The following is a 21319-nucleotide window of genomic DNA, read 5'->3' as shown; positions in this document are numbered from 1 at the left end:
AGGGCCTCACTAAGTAGCTGAGGCTGTCTGCAAACTGCGATCCTCTGGTCTCCGCCTCCCAAATGCTGGAATTACAAGCGTGCCCACCACGCCCAGCCCGGCTCTGAGTCTTTTCTTAACCGTGTTTTATGGACCGTAGCTGAGAACATCGTGGTGCTTGCGCCCTGTGCAGCGTGAGTCCTCCGGCCCTCCTGCTCCTCTGCCCGGCTCTCCGTCTTCTCTTGCTTCACAGACTGGACGCATTTGTAGCGAGTGGGTCTGGGTTTTGAAAAGGAAAGGGTGGCCTGACAGCTACACTTCTTTCTAAAGTGGTCTGAAACGCGGGTGCAGGCTGAAGACACGTTCTGGGGGACACGCTGCTGGGCGGGCGGCTTCCTGCCGTGTCCAAGGGCTGGTTCCGCGTCCTACAGCAGCCGGAGGAGGCCTGGCATGTGAAGCATGGCATGGAGTACCCTGCTGCAGCGGGTGTGACCCAGACGGCAGCAGCTACATCTGCCAGAGCTCTGCCGTGGTGTCTGAAGTCCAAGTCCCTCACTTAGGAGCTTGCTCCTGTCCGCCTGCAGGGAATGGATCCCTGAGGTGCCTGGACCACCACCCGAGGCGGGCGCAGGAGGCGCAGCTGGACTGCAGCGGTGTCTGCCAGGTGAAGGCTCCGGGCGCCGCCGTGGCCAGCACTGCTGTGGGCACCCAGCACGGTCCCCTCCTGCTGGCCCTCTGTGGGTCTGCACTGACGTACCCGGGACCACAGTCAGATGCATGAGGAGGGAGACTCCTCACCCTTTGTCTTCCAGCCAGCCACATCCAGAAGCCAGCGGTTTATACAGCCCAGACTCCACCAGCACACAGCCCTGCCAGCTTAGGAAGCCAGATGCACCCGGTCTCCCCATGGAGGGGCTGCACACACTGGGCACCTTATTATGTTAACACATGGAGACTCTTCAACATCCGGGCTTAGGCCCGTCTCTGTTCACCTAGGAAGGAAGGCTCACAGCCAAAGTGCCTCCCACAGTGAGGATCCGGCTCCCCTAGAGAAAAGCCGTCCTCCCACACAGCCCGAGCTTCAGCAAACCTCACGCTTACTTAAAGATGCAACGCTGCTTCCCTGTGTGTTGACGCAGGCCCGGGAGGGCTCTCGTGGGCCTCTGACAGCATCGCCTGCGAGCGTTTGCCTCTCCTGCAAGCCTCTCCGCTGGACACTTTGGAGGGTAGAAGCAGTAGCCAGACTCTGATCTCAGCTTTGCAGAGACAGCCGTCTGGAAGGAGGACGATGTGAACACATAGAGGAGACTGAGGCGGGAAGGGATCCATCGCAAGAGACCCAGGGAGAGAGGGCGAGGTTTCACGGCCAGAGGGACCTGGGAGGCTTCTCAGAAAATGGCCCGGTCTGGTCAGGTCTCATGGGGCTGCAGGAGGACTGGGTGTCTCTACACATGCACGTAGGGAGCCTGGTGTGGTACTGGGTCACACCTGCACCTCCTCAAGCAGTGCCATCCCACGTGGGGAGGACACCCGGGTCTACACCGGGCTCACGTCCGGGACACAGTGCAGCGTGACCGCTCCTAGAGCCCACGCCGCTCACTCGTCTCCAGCTCTCACCCCCGGCGCCCTCCAGGCCTCCAGGGCCTCTGCTTCTCCCGGCTGCTCACAGCACTGCATCGGCCGGGTCCAACCTGGCTCATGAATGTTGTGTTGGGGAGGGCTCCCACCTGAGTCCGCATCCACTCCTGGGCTGCCCACGCACTGGGCGGCCACCTGGCTGCTGTGAGTGGGCTGTGCCGCAGAGAACAGGGGCCTGCCCTGCTTCTTCAGCCTGGTTTCGCCTCCTGCGGGTGCAACCAGAACCAAGATTGCGGTCGGCAGGGTGGTGCTGGCGTTAGCCTTTTGTAGAGCCTCTGTGCCATTTTCCACAAGGGCTCTGCCAGTTCGTTACCTCTGGCCCCGGGCAGGGTCCCTCCACCCCACCCTCACCTTGCTCTTATCTCTGTTCGATGCCAGCCTGTGGTGTCTCGCTGGCCGAGCTGGGGGCTCCCTGGTGGTCCTGGCAGAGCACACCTCACGCCCCTGTTGGCCGCTCATCTGTCTCGTCTGTTCAGCCCCTTTGCTCTGGCTTTCACTGAGTCCTTTTTCTCTGCTAGTTAACTACTTAAAAGGACTCTGATAGCCAAGCATGGTGGTGCATGCTTGGAACCCCAGGACTTGGGAGGCTGAGGCAAGAAGATTGCAGGTGGCCATTTAGCAGATCCCATTTCAAGATAACAAGTAGATAAAACTGGGGTGGGGTATAGCTCGGAGGTAGAATGCCCTGGGTTCCACCCAGACCTTGGACAAGTAGCTTAGTTCCTTTCACCGTCTCTAATTGACTGGGCTTGAAGCCCGGGCAGGGCCGGCACGCTCCAGCCCAGCAGACAAAACGGAGGCCACTTCCTGGCTGTGGCGTGTGCCTGCAGTGCTGTGGCAGTGGGCTGCAGTCTGGCAAGCTTCAAATGACTGGAACCTACCTCGCCATGCTGAACTCTCTCGAGGCCAATTTGATCGCAGTTTAGCGAGACTCTGTCCCACGTACAAGGCCCTGAGTTCCATCCCTTGTACCAACACACACACACACACACACACACACACACACACACACACACACACAATTTCCCAATAAGGCCACATTCACAGGCCCCGGGGATTGTGACTTCAACATAGCTTTGTGGAAGGACATGGTCAACCCACATCAAAGAGAAATAGGAGGAAGTTTTAACCCGCCTCAGCTAACTCGCCAAGAAGCAACCAAAGGACACATCTCATGCCGGCCCATCTGCGCTGCTTCAGGCTCTCCATGCACCCGCTGCTGAGCAGCCATAAGAAGACACTGCTCCAGGCACCCAGCTGTCGTCAGCCCGGCCCAGAGTGCCTCTGAGGGGTGGTTCAGGAGGGCCGACCCACAGGGATGGTCGCAGGCTTAGCCAGGGCTTCTAGACCAGCCGAGAAATGGGCTGACACTTCACCCTCCAGTGCACACCACCGGAGGAGGCGTTGGTGGGTGTGGTAAACACCAGAGAGAGCCCACTGCCCTTTTCTCTGCCCGTGCACGCCCGCAGAGCACCCGGCACCTTCCAGGTGGGCTTCCAGGGGAGGTGCGGGGCTCGCGCTCTTCTGCAGTGCGTGCTGGTGATCCACCCCTGGGATCGCTCACTCAGGGCCCGTCTCCATCCACGTGGTCAGTTTTACTTTGGTCTGAGGATGGAGGCATCTGCCTGCCACCTAGGATAAGTTTCCCAGTTACTCTGCATGTGGAAGGAGTCGTGGGGGCCTGAATCACCACGGTGTACCCAAGCACACAACGCCTCCCTAACCCATGGCTGTGATTCCTCAAGCCTCAGCCAAAGGCCAGACACAGGCACACAGTAGGTGCTCGATTGGCACAGCAGATGACTGAGGAGGAGACCATGAACGCGGTGTACTCTGATACCTAAGCAAACAGAAAGTGCTAGAAGTTGCCATTTCTGGAATTCAGCAGTCAGTACAGGTCTTTAACTTTATTAACTGCCTATCCCAAGGTACTGCACTGAGATTAAATAGTAACTCAAGGCCAGCCTTTGATCCCCCAGGAGACAGTTTTAGGTCTTTCAAAGATCCCTCATACACAGAGCACTTTCCTAGTGTTACACAGGACTCTAAGTTTTACTTGTAAAAAAAACCAAGCCAAGGATAAAGAGCCAGGCAGAAATGGATGCACGTGGCCTGAAGTTCTTACAGGCATGCTACAACCCCACCAAAGTCCACACTCACGGTGTCCGTGTGCCCTGGGCACAGAAGGTGGGCAGAGACCCCGGTTCCCTCCTAAGTCAGGGCAAGAGAACCAACGTAGCACCCCCAACCCACTGTGATGTCCGTGCCCGGCTGGGCACTATCTGTCTGACTTAATAAATTCCTTCTCTGCCTTTATACACAGTGACCTAAAAAGAAACATATCCCCCAGGGTCCCTTTGAGATTGTTTGTTTAAATTAAGTTTCATTTGGACTTAGTCTTGACAAAATCTTCAGAGAGCCGGGGCCCCCTGGAAGGCTGAGCCGGGCGGGCGCCAATGAGATTGGCCGCGGCTCTGGGAGGACCGGCTGAATGAGGGGCTTGGTAATGTCACACTTGGGTGGCACCGGCAGAGTGCGGATGATTAGTTTATGGTCGAGATCATTGTGTTTTTATTACACTCATAAAATCTGTGTTTCTCCTCATTTTCGTAATGGCTTCCACGAGCCCCTCTGCTTTCTGAAGGCACATTAAGTCGCCGTGTTGGGAGCGCCGAGGTGGCAGAGCAGGTCTGGAAGCTGACAGTAAGGAACATGCCTCGAATCTTATTATGTGGAATGGCAGGAAGGCAGGAAGCGTCCGGCGCGGCGCGCTGAGCAGGATTCTTGCTGTGGGTGTTTCTGTAACTACTTCAGCATCCCAGCAGATTCTGATAGGAGTGAGGCTCCTTAAGGACGTAGACCACATCTATCTCCTGCGAAGACAGTTCAATATTGAAAGAGGAGAATCGCGTGCAGATGTCTGACTTTTAATGCAATTTGATGATGGGGAGATTTAATAACTCAAACTAGGAGAAAACATAGGTAAGACGTGGGTTTTTAAATAACAGGATCTTAACTGGATTTTTGAGTCTGTACTTCGAAGAAATGGAGGCTCTCTTGGATACCAAATTCACCTCCAAATGCAAAGTTGCTTATAAATATTTCTGTAAAGTTGATGTAGGTCCTCACAGGAGAGCAGTCCGCTTCGCTCTGTAATAAAATGCGCTAACAAAGATCTGCAGAGGCCCCTCGGTGCCCGTAGAGGCAGGGGTCTTAGTAACTACGCCAGGAGTTAACGCAAAGGTACACAGCCCAAAGCGTAAGTGGTGTTTGCAAAGAGGGTAAGTTGAAGGACTTTGGGCCGTCACGTCTCCACGTCACACACGCACTTGTACTTGGGCCTTGGAGTTGTTTACGTGTGGTACGGGAACGATGGGCTCGGTTTGGGGTTATTGCAAGATTTCCGTAGAAGTTGTGAAGGTTCTTCAGAAGACCTCTGAGAGCCTGCTTTAAGGGTACACGGCTTCACAAGACAGCGTGTCTCTCCAGTCCTGCAAAGCAATGACAACCAGCGAAAAATAAGCACAGCGCCTGGCCTGGGCTCGCATCAGCCTGCCATCTCTTTTGTGCCGCGCTGTAGAAAATTTCCTTTCCAGATCGGAAGTTGGGAAGCCACATAGCTGGGCGTGGATGTGAGGAGGTGTTGAGTGGCGGAGGAAGAACTTGCTGGGGTTTTGTTTTGTTTTTGACTATCTCACGACAACATGCAGAGCGGGGGCCAGGTGCTCGGGGAGGGGAGGCAGGCAGCGCAAACGCGTCTGCTGAGAACAGAACAAGCTCCCTGCGAGCGGAACGTACCTGACTGTCTGGGCACGGTGTGTACGCCATGTGGCAGCAGGACAGTCACACTGGCCACCCTTCGTCTGCAGATGGTGTGGGAGAGCGGCTGCGCGGTCATAGTCATGCTGACGCCCCTCACGGAGAACGGCGTCCGGCAGTGCCACCACTACTGGCCCAATGAAGGCTCCAACCTCTACCACGTCTACGAGGTATGTGCGCAGCGCCCACCGAGGTCGCCAGCACCTCTGTCCTCAGAGCAGGCCAGGTGCCACAGAGCCAGGAGAGCCAGACCCGTCACACAGCCCTGTGGTGGTGGGCGGGACTCTGGGGACGTGCATGTGTTCCATTTCTAAGCGGCTTTTACGGCGCACACTGTCCTCACACAGAGTTAGGCTCCATCGTGCAGGTCTGAGCAGAGCCCCTTTGGCCAGAATGCGGCCACCGTCCTTACCGCTGAGGGGTCTCCCGACCTGGGCCGTGGGGTCTTCGCCGCCACTGTCAGGAGTTGGCTGTAGCTTTTGACCTTTTTATTGGAAGGTACCCTGCTGGCTGCCAGGTATCTCTCACTGGATTTTCTACCCACGCCCAGAACAAACTAAAGAATGTGGGTGTTTAAAAAGCACCAGACTGCATCCTCTGCTTCTACCTTTAAATGAGTGGAAATGCCAGGGGCACCCGGTGGGAACGCAGCAGAAGCTCTCCGGGAGCTGTGGCCAGCAGGTCACTGCACGTGGACGGGTCCTGAGGACACCAAGTGTCCCCACTGTATGTCCTGGTCTTCCGTGGACCTGCATTGGGCCGTGCCATCTTCTGTGAAGCCACTGGTGTGGGACTGAGCGGATCACAATTGTGCGGTGTGCTTGCTCAAAACCCTGCTTTTTCTCCAGTTTATTCACTTTTAAGGAGGTTCATGACTTAGAGACACGATAGCCAAAAATGTTAGAATAGGTTTGGACTCTAACACACTTTTAGAGAATCATTTGACTCTCAAGCCTCTAAGAAGTACTATTAAACACACACACACACACACACACACACACACACACACACACACACAGCTGTCCTTTGTGGAGGGCCACTTGGCGGGGCCAGCCACCCGAGCTGACACAGTTGCCCGTCTGGTTTTCTCATCGAGCGGCTCCAGTGGCACCTCCGGCTCCTGACCCTTCGCCCGCCCGTCCCCCGCCCTCTCCCGCCCAGGTCAACCTGGTCTCCGAGCACATCTGGTGTGAAGACTTCCTGGTGAGGAGCTTTTACCTGAAGAACCTGCAGACCAGCGACACACGCACGGTGACCCAGTTCCACTTCCTGAGCTGGTATGACCAGGGCGTCCCCTCGTCCACGCGGGCACTGCTGGACTTCCGCAGGTAAGGAGCCGCCGGCGGGCAGGCTGAGGCGGCCGAGGGGCAGCAGGGCTCCAGGTCCTGGGCACCGCCCGCTGGAGCATCTGCCAACCGTCCCCCTCCAGCCGTTTTCCAGCTGCAGTGGTGTAGAAGTGTGGGGCGAGGCATCCTAGAACTGTGGGAGTGTGTGTCGTTTTTGGTGAGGCTGTTTGACCAAGAGTCCCAACGTTTGTATTTTTGGGGATATTGGCAACAAAGCCCTATTTTTGGTCAGCCTCCTCATCGAAGAAGGGTCAGGCCAGATTCTAGAAGGATAATCTCAGATGAAAGCCGATGCAGTTAACACATGGCTGAAAGTGTTTTTAGTGTGACTTTGAAACGGACGGTTTTTTAAAAATCGATTTTGGTTCCTAGCTCTAGCCAGCCAGTCAGCCAATAGGCTGTCTTGTTTTAACATGTATTTACTGAACTGTTGAAACCAATGTTAGGTGTTAGAAAAAAAAGCAGAAGCAAAGAATGGGAAAGGAGCTTTGGCTGCCCATCACACGGGTGGCACCAGGAGGCGGGCTTCGGCTGCTGACAGCGGTAAAGAGTCCCCACCTCCAAAGAGCAGGAAGTGGCCAAGCCGGCCAGGCCCAGTCCCAGGTTCAGGAACCCCTCGGCTTGCCTGGTGGGAGTCCAGCCACTGAGGAAGCACCCAGGCGTGGCCAGAGAGCCCGGAGCCCCGAGCGCTCCACCCGGCGTGGTCAGCTTCGTAAAGCCACATGCAGCCATGCCACCCGGGAAGCCTGGAAAGCAATACTGCCTTAGAGATGGGGCTTCACAGTCATCTCTTCATTTCTTGAATTTGTACGTAACAGATTCCTAAGCTTATTATAAAACTGTTTCTTCTGCCTTCTAGTCTGCTTTAAAAAAAAGACTGTTTAACCTGAATTAGTCTTTAGGTCAGATAGCACTTGAAGGCGTGACAGGGCTGGAGGAGACACGAGAACTTGGTGTCACATCTGACTCCCGCCCGAGGACGGAAAGGTGGACCCAGAAACCGGCACCTCAGAAAACAGCTGCTACGCACAACTCCCGCCCACCCTCATTTTCTGACCACTAGACATGTCTTCTCAATGCAAATTTGTTTCTAAAGATATGCCATGTGACAATCTTACATAATTTCCTAAAGTACACAAAAAAACAGTCATTACTGGCAAAATGGATGTAGCTTCAAAATGGCCATTCATCCTGACAGCCCTGTCCTGGAGCTCATCAGCCTGTTTGGGCATATATGCATATGGGCACGTGTCTGTATCCATATATGGAACGGAACATATCCATAACCAGCCCCCAGGGTTTGCAAACTAGCGAAGTGCACGAGGTGGTGGCTTCCTGCAATTCCTTTGCTCACGGGCCCGAGGAGACAGGACCCAAGAAAGTTGTTAAATCAAAGGAAAGCAAACCCCCAGGCCCAGTCTCACCAGGGTAGGCAGCTCTTCTTCCTGCCATGTTCAGCGGGATCGCAGGGCAGCCCAGGCCCGTCCGTTGCCCACCCAGGAGAGCTGGCAGGAGCACACACGCTCCCAGGCCAGGTCACCCTAGACACTCATCGCCCACAGGTGACTTTCCAGGAAGCAGCCACTGTGAAGACACCAGGCTCAGGCCACTCGCGCCTCCCTGGGAACAATAGACAGGGCTTCCCGCTCTGGCCGTGTGCGCCAGGCACCCATGATGTGTAATTAAATGTTTCTGGAGCCTAGAGGGAACACATTTACACTTTAAAGAGAAGCTGCAAAGAGATAATTAGCATCCCATGTGAGGGCTTCGCTGTTTCGGCCTCTCTCCTCCTCCTCCCCCGCCTCTCCCGCTCTGCGCTCTGTTCCGTGGCTCTCTGACGCTGCTCTCTGTAGAGCGGACAGACCCTTACTTTGCCAGCTCACCAGCGGTGGCCGGTGTCATTTTTGTGACGTTGCAGCTAGTAATATGAGCCCAGTTGCATAGTCACAAAAGTGATCATTGGAAACTGTGACTGCTGCAGGGACATGGGCACCCGGACCTCCGCGGCCTGGCCTTTGCTGTCGGTTTGCATGCGGTGCCCTCTCGCTCAGTGACCCGAGGGTTGGTTTGTATCGCTAACCGTTCCTTCCTGGTGAATGCCTCCTGTCCAGTGGATGTGACTCGTTTTCCTCTCACTAACCGGCGACTTGTCTCAGAGAGTGGAAGGGACGCTGCTCCTTGCCGGTCCTCGCAAATAACCTGCAGTCTCTGTCTAGGTGTACCAAAGACACTGGCCTCGCACGCACGCGACGGCTTGCTTCTGGTTACGATAATCTCAGTGCGTGAGAATAAAGTTCTGAGCCACGCCACAGCGGCGTGGCCCCGCCCCGCGCGTCTCCCATTGCTCCTGGTCATCTGTCAATAGGTCTAGCACCGTCAGGGGCCAGCGGGGGGATCTTATGAGTACAGTGAGACCTTACAAAGTCCCCGCCTGCTGGAGGGAAGCATAAATACACCACGGAGAAGACAGGACCGCAGGGGAGGAGTCAGAGCCGGCAGCCCGGGCTCCTTCACTTCTCACCAAGTCTCCCCCCCAGCCCAGCGGGGCACAGTGCATTTGGCAGAGGCTTCCGGCCTCCGCAGCTCTGGGTCCTGATGGCCACACCTTCTTAAACCAGCCATCATAAAAGGGCCCCCTATTGCTGGGTTGGTATTTTTAAGTTGCCCTTCCTTGCACTTGGTCTCCCCAAGAAAAAGTGAGGAAAGCTGTCCATTGACCAGCTACCAACTCATAGACACCGAGCGGAGTCCTAAGTATCACGGACCTGTTCCGTATCGAGCACAGCAGGAGGTGGGGCTCAGCTGCTCACCTTCGCAGGACCCAACAACAGAAATTTCTGACTAAAGGAGAAAGGGTTTTGAAAGTAGAGACACCAAGACTGGGCGTGGCAGTCCATCCTGCTGAATTCCACATGCGCACATAAATATCACACACGCGTGCACACATGCACAGGACCCTAGGGCCTCCGGTGTGCAGGTGGGCGCCCTACCACTGAGCTGCACCCAGCCCTGTACCCTGCCTTTATCCAGCTGTGGCTCACTCTCCTCACTGAGGTGCCTTCCTGGGGCCAAGCATCTATGCGGTCAGAGCTGGTGCTCCGAGTGCCTCTACCACCGAGTAGCCAGCGGCTCCACGCCCCAGCCCATCTGTCCTCCAGGGACAAGAGTGCATAAGAGGCTCGGCACACAGGTGCCGTTCTTCATGGAGTTCATCTCTGCTCTCCACCTCCCGCAGCTTGCCGCCCAGGTCCTCCAAGGGCCCTGTGGAGCGCCGGCTCGAGGCCCTGCCTGGCTCTGCCCCCCAGGACCTCCCTTCCCAAGGCAGCTCTGGGTGGTCCGTGGCTCTCAGATGCTGAGCACTCGCAGAGTAGAGCGCAGCCGAGATCAAGTGCTCCGGTGGGCTTTGAAGGTGACCTGTCTGTAGGTGGGCCCGTCTCATCTGGCTCTGCCGCCTGCCCCTTCAACTCCGACATGCTGTCCAGGTTGGGGGTTCAGACTCCCGTCAGAAGTGCTCGTCCTGTTGCTTCTATAGAGGAAGCAGGAAAGGAAGCAGAGCCCCTCCTGACAGCTGGCTGCTGGTACTGAAGCATCTACTCCTGTGGATCCCGGGACTCCCCACCCCGCCATTCCTCATTTCTGATTCGAGAGGAAAGCATCCTTTCTGTTCTGTCTTTTTTTTTTTTTTTTAATTTGAGTCATAGATCATATGGGCTCACACAGCACATTCCCTCCATGTTTTTTCCTTCCAAACTGAGCTCCTATCTTTAATTTTCTTTATTAAGAAATATTATACTGAGAACTTGGGTGTCCTTTGTAAATATGTTCCACTGAATTTTAACAAAATAACCTTGAAGCTCATATTGCAAATTTTATATGGACCCTCTAATTTGGATGGGGTTGGTTAACAAAATCTTATATTCTTATTATTAACTTTTATTACTTCTGACCTAAAATCTGCACAGTGGAGCTGTTTTTAAACCTACTCCAGTGTATAAAAGTGAAAACAACTGTCTTGGGCTCCAAGGAAGGAGGCCTCGCCATAATTTTTATATTCTTACCCCAAGCTGACATGTCAGAAGGGATGTCAGGATGCCGTTTTTAGAGTGTACAGCAGTATCATATCCCACAATGACGTGTAGGTGGTGAGACATCTTGAGCATAAGTTGCAGATCCCCAAAATTTCATGAAACATCCAGACAGCCCTGTCGCAGAGAGGTCAGATCGCCCGAGGGAAGAGGAGGAGGGGTGGGAGCTGTCTGGGGGAAGGCCAGCGGACCGGAACCGGGACCGAGCTCACGGCTACAAAGGAAGGAGGGCTTTGGGAAACTGCAAGGTTGTTCTGAGAGCTGTGTTTAATAAGTTAAGTCAAAAAGAAGAAATTCTGGAATTGACTGTGTCGCTTTTTATTTTCTTTGTCCAAACAGGCTGTTGTGAATTATTTCAGGGACACGGGACCTTTGGTTCGGCTTGGTAGTTACTTTGGGTAACCCGGAGTCTTAGTACATCACCATAATCTCTATGTCTCTTTTTATTTCAGAAAAGTAAACAAGTGCTACAGGGGCCGTTCTTGTCCAATAATTGTTCACTGCAGGCAAGTATAACTTGTAATGTGGATTGAGAGGCTTTTGCTATTTCAGAAAATAACCAACAGAAGATAGATGGTGCAGACTGGAGGTGGAGCCCAGGGGCATTCTAGCTCGGAGCTACAACCCCAGTCCCATTTTAATTTTTATTTGGACATGGGGGTCTCACTAAGTTGCAGAGGCCTCACTAAGTAGCTGAGGCTGGTGGTGAATCCGTGATCCTCCTGTCTGAGCCTTCCAAGTACTGGGATTCCAGGCGTAAGCCACCACGCCCAGCTAGGAGGTAGACTTTCTAATGGCATGATGAGTGTATCTAGCTGATATTCTAAGAGAAACCAAAGCTATTTGCCTGCCTTTGGCCGCCTACGGCAGGGGTTGACTGTTGGCTGGACATGGTGTCTTTTCTTTCCCGTAAGCCCTGTGCCGAGGACCATCAATTTCCAAATGTCTGTACCTGCCTCATAGTTTGTCTTAAACCTTCCTGTGCCACAAAAACTTGGGGGCAGTATCTTTGACACCAAAGGCACCAGCGGGTTTATCGGAGTTTGGACCTCCGTGCGCAAGTGCGCAGGCAGAGGCACACAGGGACCGTGTCCTCAAGAGCGGCTCGGCCGTCCCCAAAGCCTCTGTGAGCCAGGGCCTTTGGGTAGAATTCCGGTGCTTCTCATCCTTAAGGACGTCAGTAAGAATGAATCCTCACCTGATGGTCCATCTCTGCTGGACTCCGTACTCAGCCCGTGCTCCCGATTTTCTAGAATGGCTGCCACAGCACAGCCCTTTCTTCCTGAAATGAAAGGGACTTTGTCTCCAAAATCCAGGCACCAGACCTGGCCACGGAATCAGGAAGCAAGAGCGGCGTGCGCGCCCATGAGAGAGGAAGGTGGGCCCTGGCTCCGTGTCCTTGTGCCGTTGAATGGAATGTCTTTTACCCATGAACGCACCCCACTGCAGTTCGCTGGAGGATGTTTGTGGCATTTCTCAGAATGGGCGCGTGCGTCCATGCTGTGCTCGGACATGAAACCAGGCATGACAGCGGCGGTCACCTGCAGCCAAGAGCTGGGGCCACACGGGGACGGCGTGCAGCAGGGGAAGGACCTGGCTCTCCACCACAGCCCTCCCTGCGGCTCGCTCCACGGAGCACATGTGAGGCCACCGCAGTGCCGGGCTGTGAGCCAGTCGGGGCCCTGTGGCTGCCCCGACTGCCAGCGTCCAGGCTCACTCAGTGCCAGAGCATAGCCATGTGGCAGAAGGCGCAGTGAGTGGCCCACACCTGGAATCCCAGGACCTGGGAGGCTGAGACAGGAGGATCGCAGGTTCGAAGCCAGCCTCTGCAATTTAGCAAGACCCTGTTTCAAATAAAAAAAAACTGTAGCCAGGTGAGGTGGTGTACGCTTGTAATCCCAGCATTCCAGAGGCTGAGACAGGATCACAGTTCACAGAAAGCTTTAGCTACTTAGTGAGGCCCTTCACAACTCAGTGAGACCCTGTTTCAAAATAAAGAATAAAAAATTGGGCTGGAGGTGTAGCTTGGAGGTAGAATGCCCCTGGGTTCCATCCCCATTACCACAAAAAAATAAATAAATAAAAATAAAAGATAAAAAAATTGTAAAGGGCCAGGGTGTAGCTTGAAGTGGCATGCCCTGGATAAAGACCTCAGTCTTCCCCTCCAAAACAAGAAAGCTGACTGTCAGCATGTATTTTTTCCATAAAGTCGCAGTTGATTTCGAGTCTAAATGCACGGCCTCGCCACCTCCCGGCTGGCCCTGCGTGTGGCAGCGACCCTGGTTAGGATGTCCCAGAGTCCTGCAGCAGGATGAGCCGGGCCAGTGGGAAAAAGTGACCTCACGCCTTTGCGAGAGGACAGGAGATGACTGCTGGGCTCCTTCCTCCTACAGAGGGAGTCTTTTTTTTCCCAACGTTCTATTGTTAAGACCTAATTCAAAACACTTTGCAACTCTAGTCCAAATGGTAAATGCTATAGCCATGGCTAGTGGGCCGAGGAAGAGATGGACTGAGAGTCCCCTTACGGAAGTAGTGGTGCCGCCCCCAAGGGCCTCCAGTGTCAACACGAGGCGGACACCACGCCCTGGCCGTCGCCCCTTTGTTCTTTTCTGATAAAATGTATCCCACATCTTTGGCCAAAGGGTCGGAGAGGAAGAAAGAAAAACCCGATACCAAGCACAGGGCTCACCTGGAGCTCTGGGGCTGGAGGCCCCGCCGCCCTCCTGCCGGCTCCCCACCTTCCTCTCACCAGGTCTCCCCTCTCCCTCCATCCTCTCTCCACTCGCTCTCCCCCCATGTCTCTCCCTTCTGTCCTGTCCCTCTTCTCCTCCTGCCCCTCTCCTCTTCCCCTTGCCTCATCTCTCCCCTTTCTCTGTGTCTCCTTCCCCCTCTCCTGTCTTTCTCCTTCCTTTCTCCTCCCTCCTTCTCTCTCCCCACCTTTGTCCTCTCTCCCTCTCTTCTCTTTCTCCTCTCTTCCCCCCTCTCTCTCCTTTCTTCTCTCTCCCTCTCCTCCCTTTCTCCTCTCCTTCCTCTCTTTCCTCCCTTCCTCTCCTCTCCTCCCTCTCCCTGTCCTCTCCTCCCTCTCTTCTCTCTCCTCTCTCTCTCTTCCCTCTCTCTCCTCTCTCTCCTCTCTCTCCTCTCCTCCCCCCTCCTCTCTCTCTCCCTCTCCTCTCCTCCCTCTCTCCTCTCTCCTCTCTCTCCCTCTCTTCCCTCTCTTCCCTCTCTCTCCTCCCTCTCCCTCTCTCCTCTCTCTCCCTGTCCTCTCCTCCCTCTCTTCTCTCTCCTCTCTCTCTCTTCCCTCTCTTTCCTCTCTCTCCTCTCTCTCCTCTCCTCCCCCCTCCTCTCTCTCTCCCTCTCCTCTCCTCCCTCTCTCCTCTCTCCTCTCTCTCCCTCTCTTCCCTCTCCCTCTCTCTCTCCTCTCTCTCCCTCTCCTCTCCTTCCTCTCTCCCCACGCTCCCCCCTCCTCCCGCGCCACTTGACCATGGCGGAGGTGAGGCTCTGCTGCGAGTGGTCGCCGTGGATGCACCATCTCACTCTCTCTCCTTCTGTTGACAGTGACGGCGCGGGCCGGAGCGGAACCTACGTCCTGATTGACATGGTTCTCAATAAGATGGCCAAAGGTGAGACTGTGCGCCTGGGTGCTTTGTTGTGCTTCAGAGATGGGATGGCGTTGCTATGGCAACGCTGGGCATGCTGCTCGCAGGAGGCCTTGGAGAAAATTAGCCGGTTGTTGTCCCTTTCCTGAATCACATTAAGGCTGTTTGCAGCAGGCGCGTTTATTTCTGAGGCCGGCGCTTTGTTATCAGCCCGACCGTGCCGAGCAGAGCAGATCTGCGGCGAATCTGCCGCGCCGCCGCCCGGTGACGTGGGAGCCAGCCGAGGTGCCCAGGCTTGATCTTCACTGCCTCGGCAGTCAGGGGCGGATGCCCTGCACCGCCTCGCTGTTACGAGGCCGAGCCTCCAACGTGACCCAGGTTTCCTGAGTCGCCCACGGCCCTCTGGGTGATGCCCAACAACCCGGAGGGGCTGGGCTGGGCTTGTGCCTGTACTGTGTGTGGCACTGCGCTGGAGCCCCGGTTGTCCCCTAGGCAGGCACTCCTCGCGAGTTGTGCCCAGCACCCAGGTTTCCCATCGCTTCCTCTAAGGGTGCTTTAGTGCACTCTCTCCCCCGAGAGGTGAGCGCCGTCCACTGGGAGGGCCCCAGAGGGCACACAGCCAGGGCAGCGGGTGCAGCACAACATGGGCACAGCCGGCTCTGCCTGCCAGGCGCCTCTGTGTTCAGCCCCCGTGGTGCAGGGGTGGGCTGGCCTGCCTTGGGCACATGGACCCAGGAGCCCACGCTGCAAGGGGCCTCATGAGTGGAGACCAGAGAGTGAGCCCCAGGTGGTGGATGCGGGAGGGGCCCTGGGATCCGCCCCTGGGGAGCACCGGCACCCGAGTGGCCGCAGGCATGTGCCCGCACCCTTCGCCCAGCGCTCCTGCCACCGTGGAAAGGCCTCGTCCTTTTTGTGCCCAGTCTCACGCTGACCAAGATGGTCACGTCTTCCGGAACACGCCCCTCTTCACCCGGCGACAGGGCGGACTGCAGCTGTAGAAATGGGTCTCTGTATTCACACAATGCCAGCGTCTTGCAATAGGCATTTCTTCACTCTACCTTCTGACAAAAACAAACAGATCCCACCTTCAGCCCAGGATGTAGAGGTGCAGAGATAAGGCCCACGGGGGGCCAGGGTCAGACATCCTGCAGGGGAGGACTTGGGGCCGGCGTGTGCCCCCGCCTCCCTGTCTTCAGCCGGCCTCTGCCAGCACTAGGCAGAGGGTGGCCTCGGTTTCCGCACCACCACTTAGCAGTGTTGGAGATGTACACGGAAGCACGTCAGAACCCAGGCACACTCCGATGTGCCCTTAAAAATTGTTTTCCTTTTTAGGATGTAACACAATCCTAACTTTTTTAGTTAAAAGTTTATTTTTTTCATGAGACCCGCAGCAACTTAGCAAGACCCTATTTCAAAACGTAAAGTCGGCGTGGGGGTGTCGTCGAAGACAGAACGCGCTGGGTTCAGTCCCAGCTCAAGCCGCCCTTGCCCACTGGCTGCCGAGCCTCGTTAAAGAGCTCCGGAAAGCCTTTTCCCTTGCAGATTTAGTCATTGGAGCTCAGAACTCTCACTAGGATTTACACCTCTTCCCTTATCACCCCTCCGCTCTCTAGAACAGATTTTCCTCCTATTACACCAAAATACCTTGAGAACAATAGAGGCCCTTTTTTTACCTACATGTTTCTTACCATGGCTGTGCTTGTAAGCAATGTGCTGAAGTAAACCACTCCCTAGACATGTATCCCAAGTGGAACTTGCTCATCCTTAGAGCGGGCCCTGAGCAGGTGCACAGGGTGCCGGCCCGCGCCGGCCTGGGCGCTGGTGGACAGGTGGAGCACAGGCCACCTCCCAGAGAGGCTGGGGTGGAGGTGTGCTTGGCCTCTGTCGTTCCAGGGCCAAGGCCTGCCATTACTGGGGCATGTGTTGCCAAACCCATCATAAGTGCGGGCTCAGTCTTCAACGATGTGAGTCCAGCCGAGTGGAAATGGCCAGAGGGGGCAGGCTCCGGCTTCTTCTGAGATGGGTCGCCCTCTCTCTGTTCCTGACCTGCTGCCCTTCCCGGTGGGAGGACTTGCAGTGAAATCCCGTGACCTGGGGCCCTGCGGCCTCGGGGGAGATCAAAGGGCAGGCAGCCCCTGGCCGGCCAACGTGGCCTTTCCCAGGCCGCCACCCCGAGAGGCTGCTGGGGTTTTGTCCTGTGCGGCCAGCCGGGCCGTCTTTGTCTGCCCTGAGAAGATGGAGGCCCGCACTGGGGACCCAGGGCTCGTCAAATGATCAAAGGCCCAAAGCCCTGGACATGAAGCCTTTCTTACAATTTCCCTTTCTTAAAAGGAATGAATTGCGGAAGGACCAAAGAATGCCTTTGCAAAGCTTTCCTGAGCGGCCGCGCTGCAGTCGGCCGAGTCCTCCCCTCCGCCCGGGATGGGCACGTTCCGCTGCAGCCAGCTGCACGGCGCTCAACACACGGCCTTTCAGGGATTAAGGCCTTCGGGCCTGGTGTGAGGGAGGGCTGGGAGAATGCGCTCGGAATAATTTAAGTTCTTTCTCCCCTGTCTCATTTATTAGCAAGTAGACAATAACGCACTTTGAAATCAAAGTAAGTTGGCCCGTGGTCTGCAGAGGATTCTGTGGCGGGAAAGTACAAGTGTGGGACACTTTTGCACATCCTTTTTGGTGCGACGAACATGCTGCTAACTCGTGAGTCGTGTGTCCGAATTGGTGTCCGGGCTGCACGCTCCGGCGTGGGCGGCGTGCCTCTCACCGCAGGCCCCTCTGCGGCGGGCTCTTTGGGCTCACAAGGCTGAACTTCCAATTTGTCTGCAACATCTCCTTCCCAGGGTTTTTTTGTTTTTTGTTTTTTGTTGTCTGTTTCATCACAGTTGTTTAAAGGGATGGCAAACGGTAGAGCCGCCCAAAGACCCAACTGCTGCCACACATGTGGGGCACACGCCTCCAATCCCAGTGCTTGGGAGGCTGAGACAGGAGAATCAGGCTCGAGGCCAGCCTCAGCAACTTAGCAAGACCCTGTCGCAAATATATACATATGAATGAAGGGCTGGGAGTATAGCTTAGAGGTAGAATGTTCCTGGGTTCAATTCCCCGCACACACTGCTGGGTCACCCCTAGTGGCTGGGGCCGCAGAGCAGGGTCCAGCATCCTGCACACAGAGGCCAGCTCCGAAATGCGGTGCAGGACACGTGAGCGCGTGGGCGAGGCCCCTGTGCAGGCTGCGCAGTCTCTACGCTGCGTCATTTCTGCAGGGCTCGTGCAAGGGGACCGCGGCTGAGCGTCCTCGCGGGACGCTGCCCCGAGCAGGAGGGCCTCGGGTTTGGGGCGCTGCAGCGTGTCGGGCCTCCTGTCCTACGACTCGGCACTGTTGGCCTTTGCTGCTCTGTTGCTGGGCATTGGGGCTGCAGTGAAGGCTGCCACTGCGAACCTGGGTGTGCGGATAGCCATGCAAGTCCCTGCTCTGAGTTCTCTGAGGCGCCTGCCTGGGAGGGGCCGTTGGACCAAATGGCAGCTCTACCTTGGCATCTGAGGACGCGCCACAGGGCTCTCCGCGGCTGCACCGCTTCGCATCCAAGCCACGGAGCCAGTGGCTCCCCTCAGCTCGCCGGCACTGGGACTTCCTTTTTATTTTGGACACCCACCCTAATGGGTGGCTAATGGCTTGGGATTTGTGTTTCCCTAACAATCACTGCGGTCGAACACTTTCTCGCGTGCTCACTGGCCTTCCTGGGCCATCTCTGGAGGCAGGCTGTTCAAACCCTTCACCTGCTGCTTTGGTGGAGCTATTTGTAATGTGGTGTAGGCATGCTTCTACTCAAACATTAATTGCTTATCAGATATGTGACTTGCCAATATCTTCTCCCACTCGTAGGTTGTTCTCCCCCCCCCCTCTCTGGTTTCCTTTTTTGCACAGAAGCTTTTAGTAATGCTCAGTTTGTCCTTTTCAAAGATTATTCCTAAATATCTTGATCAGTCCCCATTCAGAGGCCTTGGGCTAGGCACCCTGGGCCTGGGGGGCCCCCAAGGACAGTCGCCAAAAGTCACCTTCCGCTTACACTCAGGGTCCTCCTCCCAGACCTGGACAGGTGTCCCCAGAGGGAGCAGTACCTGCTCACCCCGTTCCTGGCCACAGAAGTCCCCATACACAGCACCCTGGCCAGTAGGCGGTGGCGGCTGGCACAGGTTGTTAGGATTCTGAGGCCACTGTGAGGAAGGGCGCTCCAGGGGTCAGGGTGCTCCTGGGGGACAGGCAGGCTAGGGACACCTCTGCCACCTCGAGTTAGGAACCCCCACACGAGCTTCCCCGACGGCCACACCAGCTTCTGTCAGGGTCACGGTGGCTTGCACAGTTCTGCTCTCTGGGAGTATTAAAGGATGGAGACTGTAAAATAATAGGACAAAGCCAGGCGTGGGGGCACACTCCTTAATCCCAGCACTTGGGAGGCTGAGACAGGAGAGTCACAGGTTCGAGGCCAGCCTCAGCAAGTAGTGAGACTCATTAACTTAGTGAGGCCATGTTTCAGAATAAAACTAAAATGGGGTGTGTGCATGTGATGGGGTGGGTGTTGTGTGTGCGTGCAGACGTGTGTGTGGTGTGAGTGTGTGACTCGGGCATGGGCTTGTGTGTGTGATGGGGTGGGTGTTGTGCATGTATGCATGCACATGTGTGATGTGGGGTGTGAGGTAGGGTGTGGGCGTGTGTGGTGGGGTGGGTGCTATGTGTGCACAGGTGTGCGTGTGGTGTGTGTGTCGGCGTGCATGCAGGCTGCCGGGGGTGCCAGCAGGAGCACAGAGGACCCGCCACGGTGGTGGAAGGTGAGTTTTACCTGTGGCTCAGGGCGTCCCTGACCCCGTCCCTCGGAGCCACGTCGTCTCGCTGGGGCCGGGCCCTTCGTGAGAGCCAGCGCCATGTCCCTGCTGGGCTGACCCTGACCTTGAGGGCTGGGAGGACAGGGCGCCTGGGCCTGCATGGCGGAGCCCTCTGAACACCCCAGACGGAGCACAGGAAGCCTCTGCCTGCCTCCTGGGATCTGAAAACCACTCTGCCGTTTCTTCTGGGATCAGAGTAATCCCCTTGAATCCTGTAGGGTGTGTAGTTAGGGAAGAAAGACTCCTCGGTTCTTCCAGAAGTAGACTCAGAAAACTGACTCATGCAAAATGAAGGCATCTTGACAATTGATACATATTGTCGTTTCACTTGCAAGAAGAAAGAATACTTGTATTCCTATAATGAAACCTATCTGCTTATTGAGCCATTGGTCCTGAGCCTTGGGGCGGGGGCTCTCCCTTTTACCTTCTCCCTGAAAGGGCTGGTCTAGAGCCCATGCCCCACCTCCTTGGAAGAAGGGGTCCAAACCCTGAGGCCCTGCCCACTCTGCTCCCTGGAAGGAGGGCCCCAGGGCCCATGGCCCTGCCCACTCTGCTCTCTGGAAGGAGGGCCCCTGGGGCCCTCGCCTAGCTACAGAAAGAAGTGCCTTGGCCTCACTCAGCCAGTGCCAAGCACCAGGAGAAATCAAAGCAAACCTTATAAAGGACACCAGGGGCGTATTTGTTTAGTTTTCTTAGCTTCAAGATTCATCCTTTCATTGTAAAAAATAACTTTAATACTTCACTACTGATGTTATTTTAATGTTTATTGCTTAATGCGTGCTATTTTTTATCTAAAGCTAAAACAGACTGCTTTCTTAAGCATATGTTTAAGTCGCTGTGAACTCAGCTCCCTCACATCCGCGCACTGGGAGGAGAGCGGCGGTTGGCTTTCACTGAGCCTCTGAGGGCACAGCCGGACGCACAGGTCCATGATGGGTGGACTGTCATGGGCACCGAGGCGCAAAGGAAGCGGTCCAGCCGGGGACCCCACACCCTGCGCTGGCCACACCTGGCTCTCCACTGGGGCTGAGCGTCCCTGGAACCTCAGCCTAAGTTAAACCTGATCCGTTCCCAGGAAGGGTGGCTACAGGGGACAGCGGCCGGGCCCCACCTGGTGCTCTCGGATGGGAAGTGCCCGAGGCTCCCGGGGACCCCTGTGCCCGGTCTGTGTCTCCCTGCCTTCCCTCCCTGGGCTTTTTGGCCTGGGTTAAAATTCCTGGACTGGACTGGCCAGGCATGGTGGTGTACACTTGAAATCCCAGCATTTGGGAGGCTGAGAGAGGAGGATCACAAGTTCAAGGCCAGCCTCAGCTACTTAGTGAGGCTCTCCACAACTCAGTGAGACCCTATTTCAAAATAAAGAGTAAAAATTAGGGTGGGGGTATAGCGTGGAGGTAGAATGTCCCTGAGTTCCATCCCCAGGACCCAAAACACGAAAAGCAGCTCCTGAGCTGCTCACATGCAACGCCATCAGCTGCGCCTCGAGGTGCCGCGAAGTGGGTTCCAAGAGAGGACTGTCGTGGTGCCCGAGCAGGGGCTCCGGGGTGAGGCTCTGAGCCAGCCCTCCACCCTCAGCACAGCGAGGAGGACGGCGCACACCCCAGCTGCCAGCCCGCACGCCCTGTGCACAGCCGCACTGCCCGCAGGCCACACGGCCGCCTGCTCAGAGCTGTGAGTGCAGGGCTCGGGGCCACTTACCCACCTCTGCCGCTTAGGGGATTACGTGTGAGTTCTATCAAAGCTGGACTCCACGCACACTGCAAATAACTAATTATTCTTAACTCTCGCGTGCAAGAGACATTAGCCACCCACGGCAGACAATGGATTTTGCTTAATAAATCCATTACTTACCTAATTTTAGGACTCTTCACTTTCTCTGGCTTTAATTTAATTTCCTCCGCTGTTCAGTTTGGGTCTCAGGCTAAGAAGAGTTCGGAAGCGTTCTCCTCTGTGGGCTCAGATTTCAACCACCTTGTCT

The 21319-nt window shown here is 55.7% G+C and overlaps 1 protein-coding gene across 1 annotated transcript in view; it reads left to right on the top strand.

Moving 5' to 3' along the window:
• The window catches only part of PTPRN2 (protein tyrosine phosphatase receptor type N2), a gene marked incomplete at both ends in the record, with an annotated part of 666019 nt that overhangs the window by 633361 nt on the left and 11339 nt on the right, over positions 1-21319 (top strand). Inside the window, 4 exons of the mRNA XM_080701298.1 lie at positions 5487-5606; positions 6598-6764; positions 11320-11373; positions 14423-14487. Coding sequence (XP_080557424.1) covers positions 5487-5606; positions 6598-6764; positions 11320-11373; positions 14423-14487 — 406 coding nt within the window. The remainder of the gene's footprint in view (positions 1-5486; positions 5607-6597; positions 6765-11319; positions 11374-14422; positions 14488-21319) is intronic.

The sequence above is a fragment of the Muscardinus avellanarius genome, assembly GCF_963383645.1.
Source record: "Muscardinus avellanarius genome assembly, chromosome: 9".
NCBI lineage: Eukaryota > Metazoa > Chordata > Mammalia > Rodentia > Gliridae > Muscardinus > Muscardinus avellanarius.
This window is presented reverse-complemented; position numbering and strand designations above follow the sequence as displayed.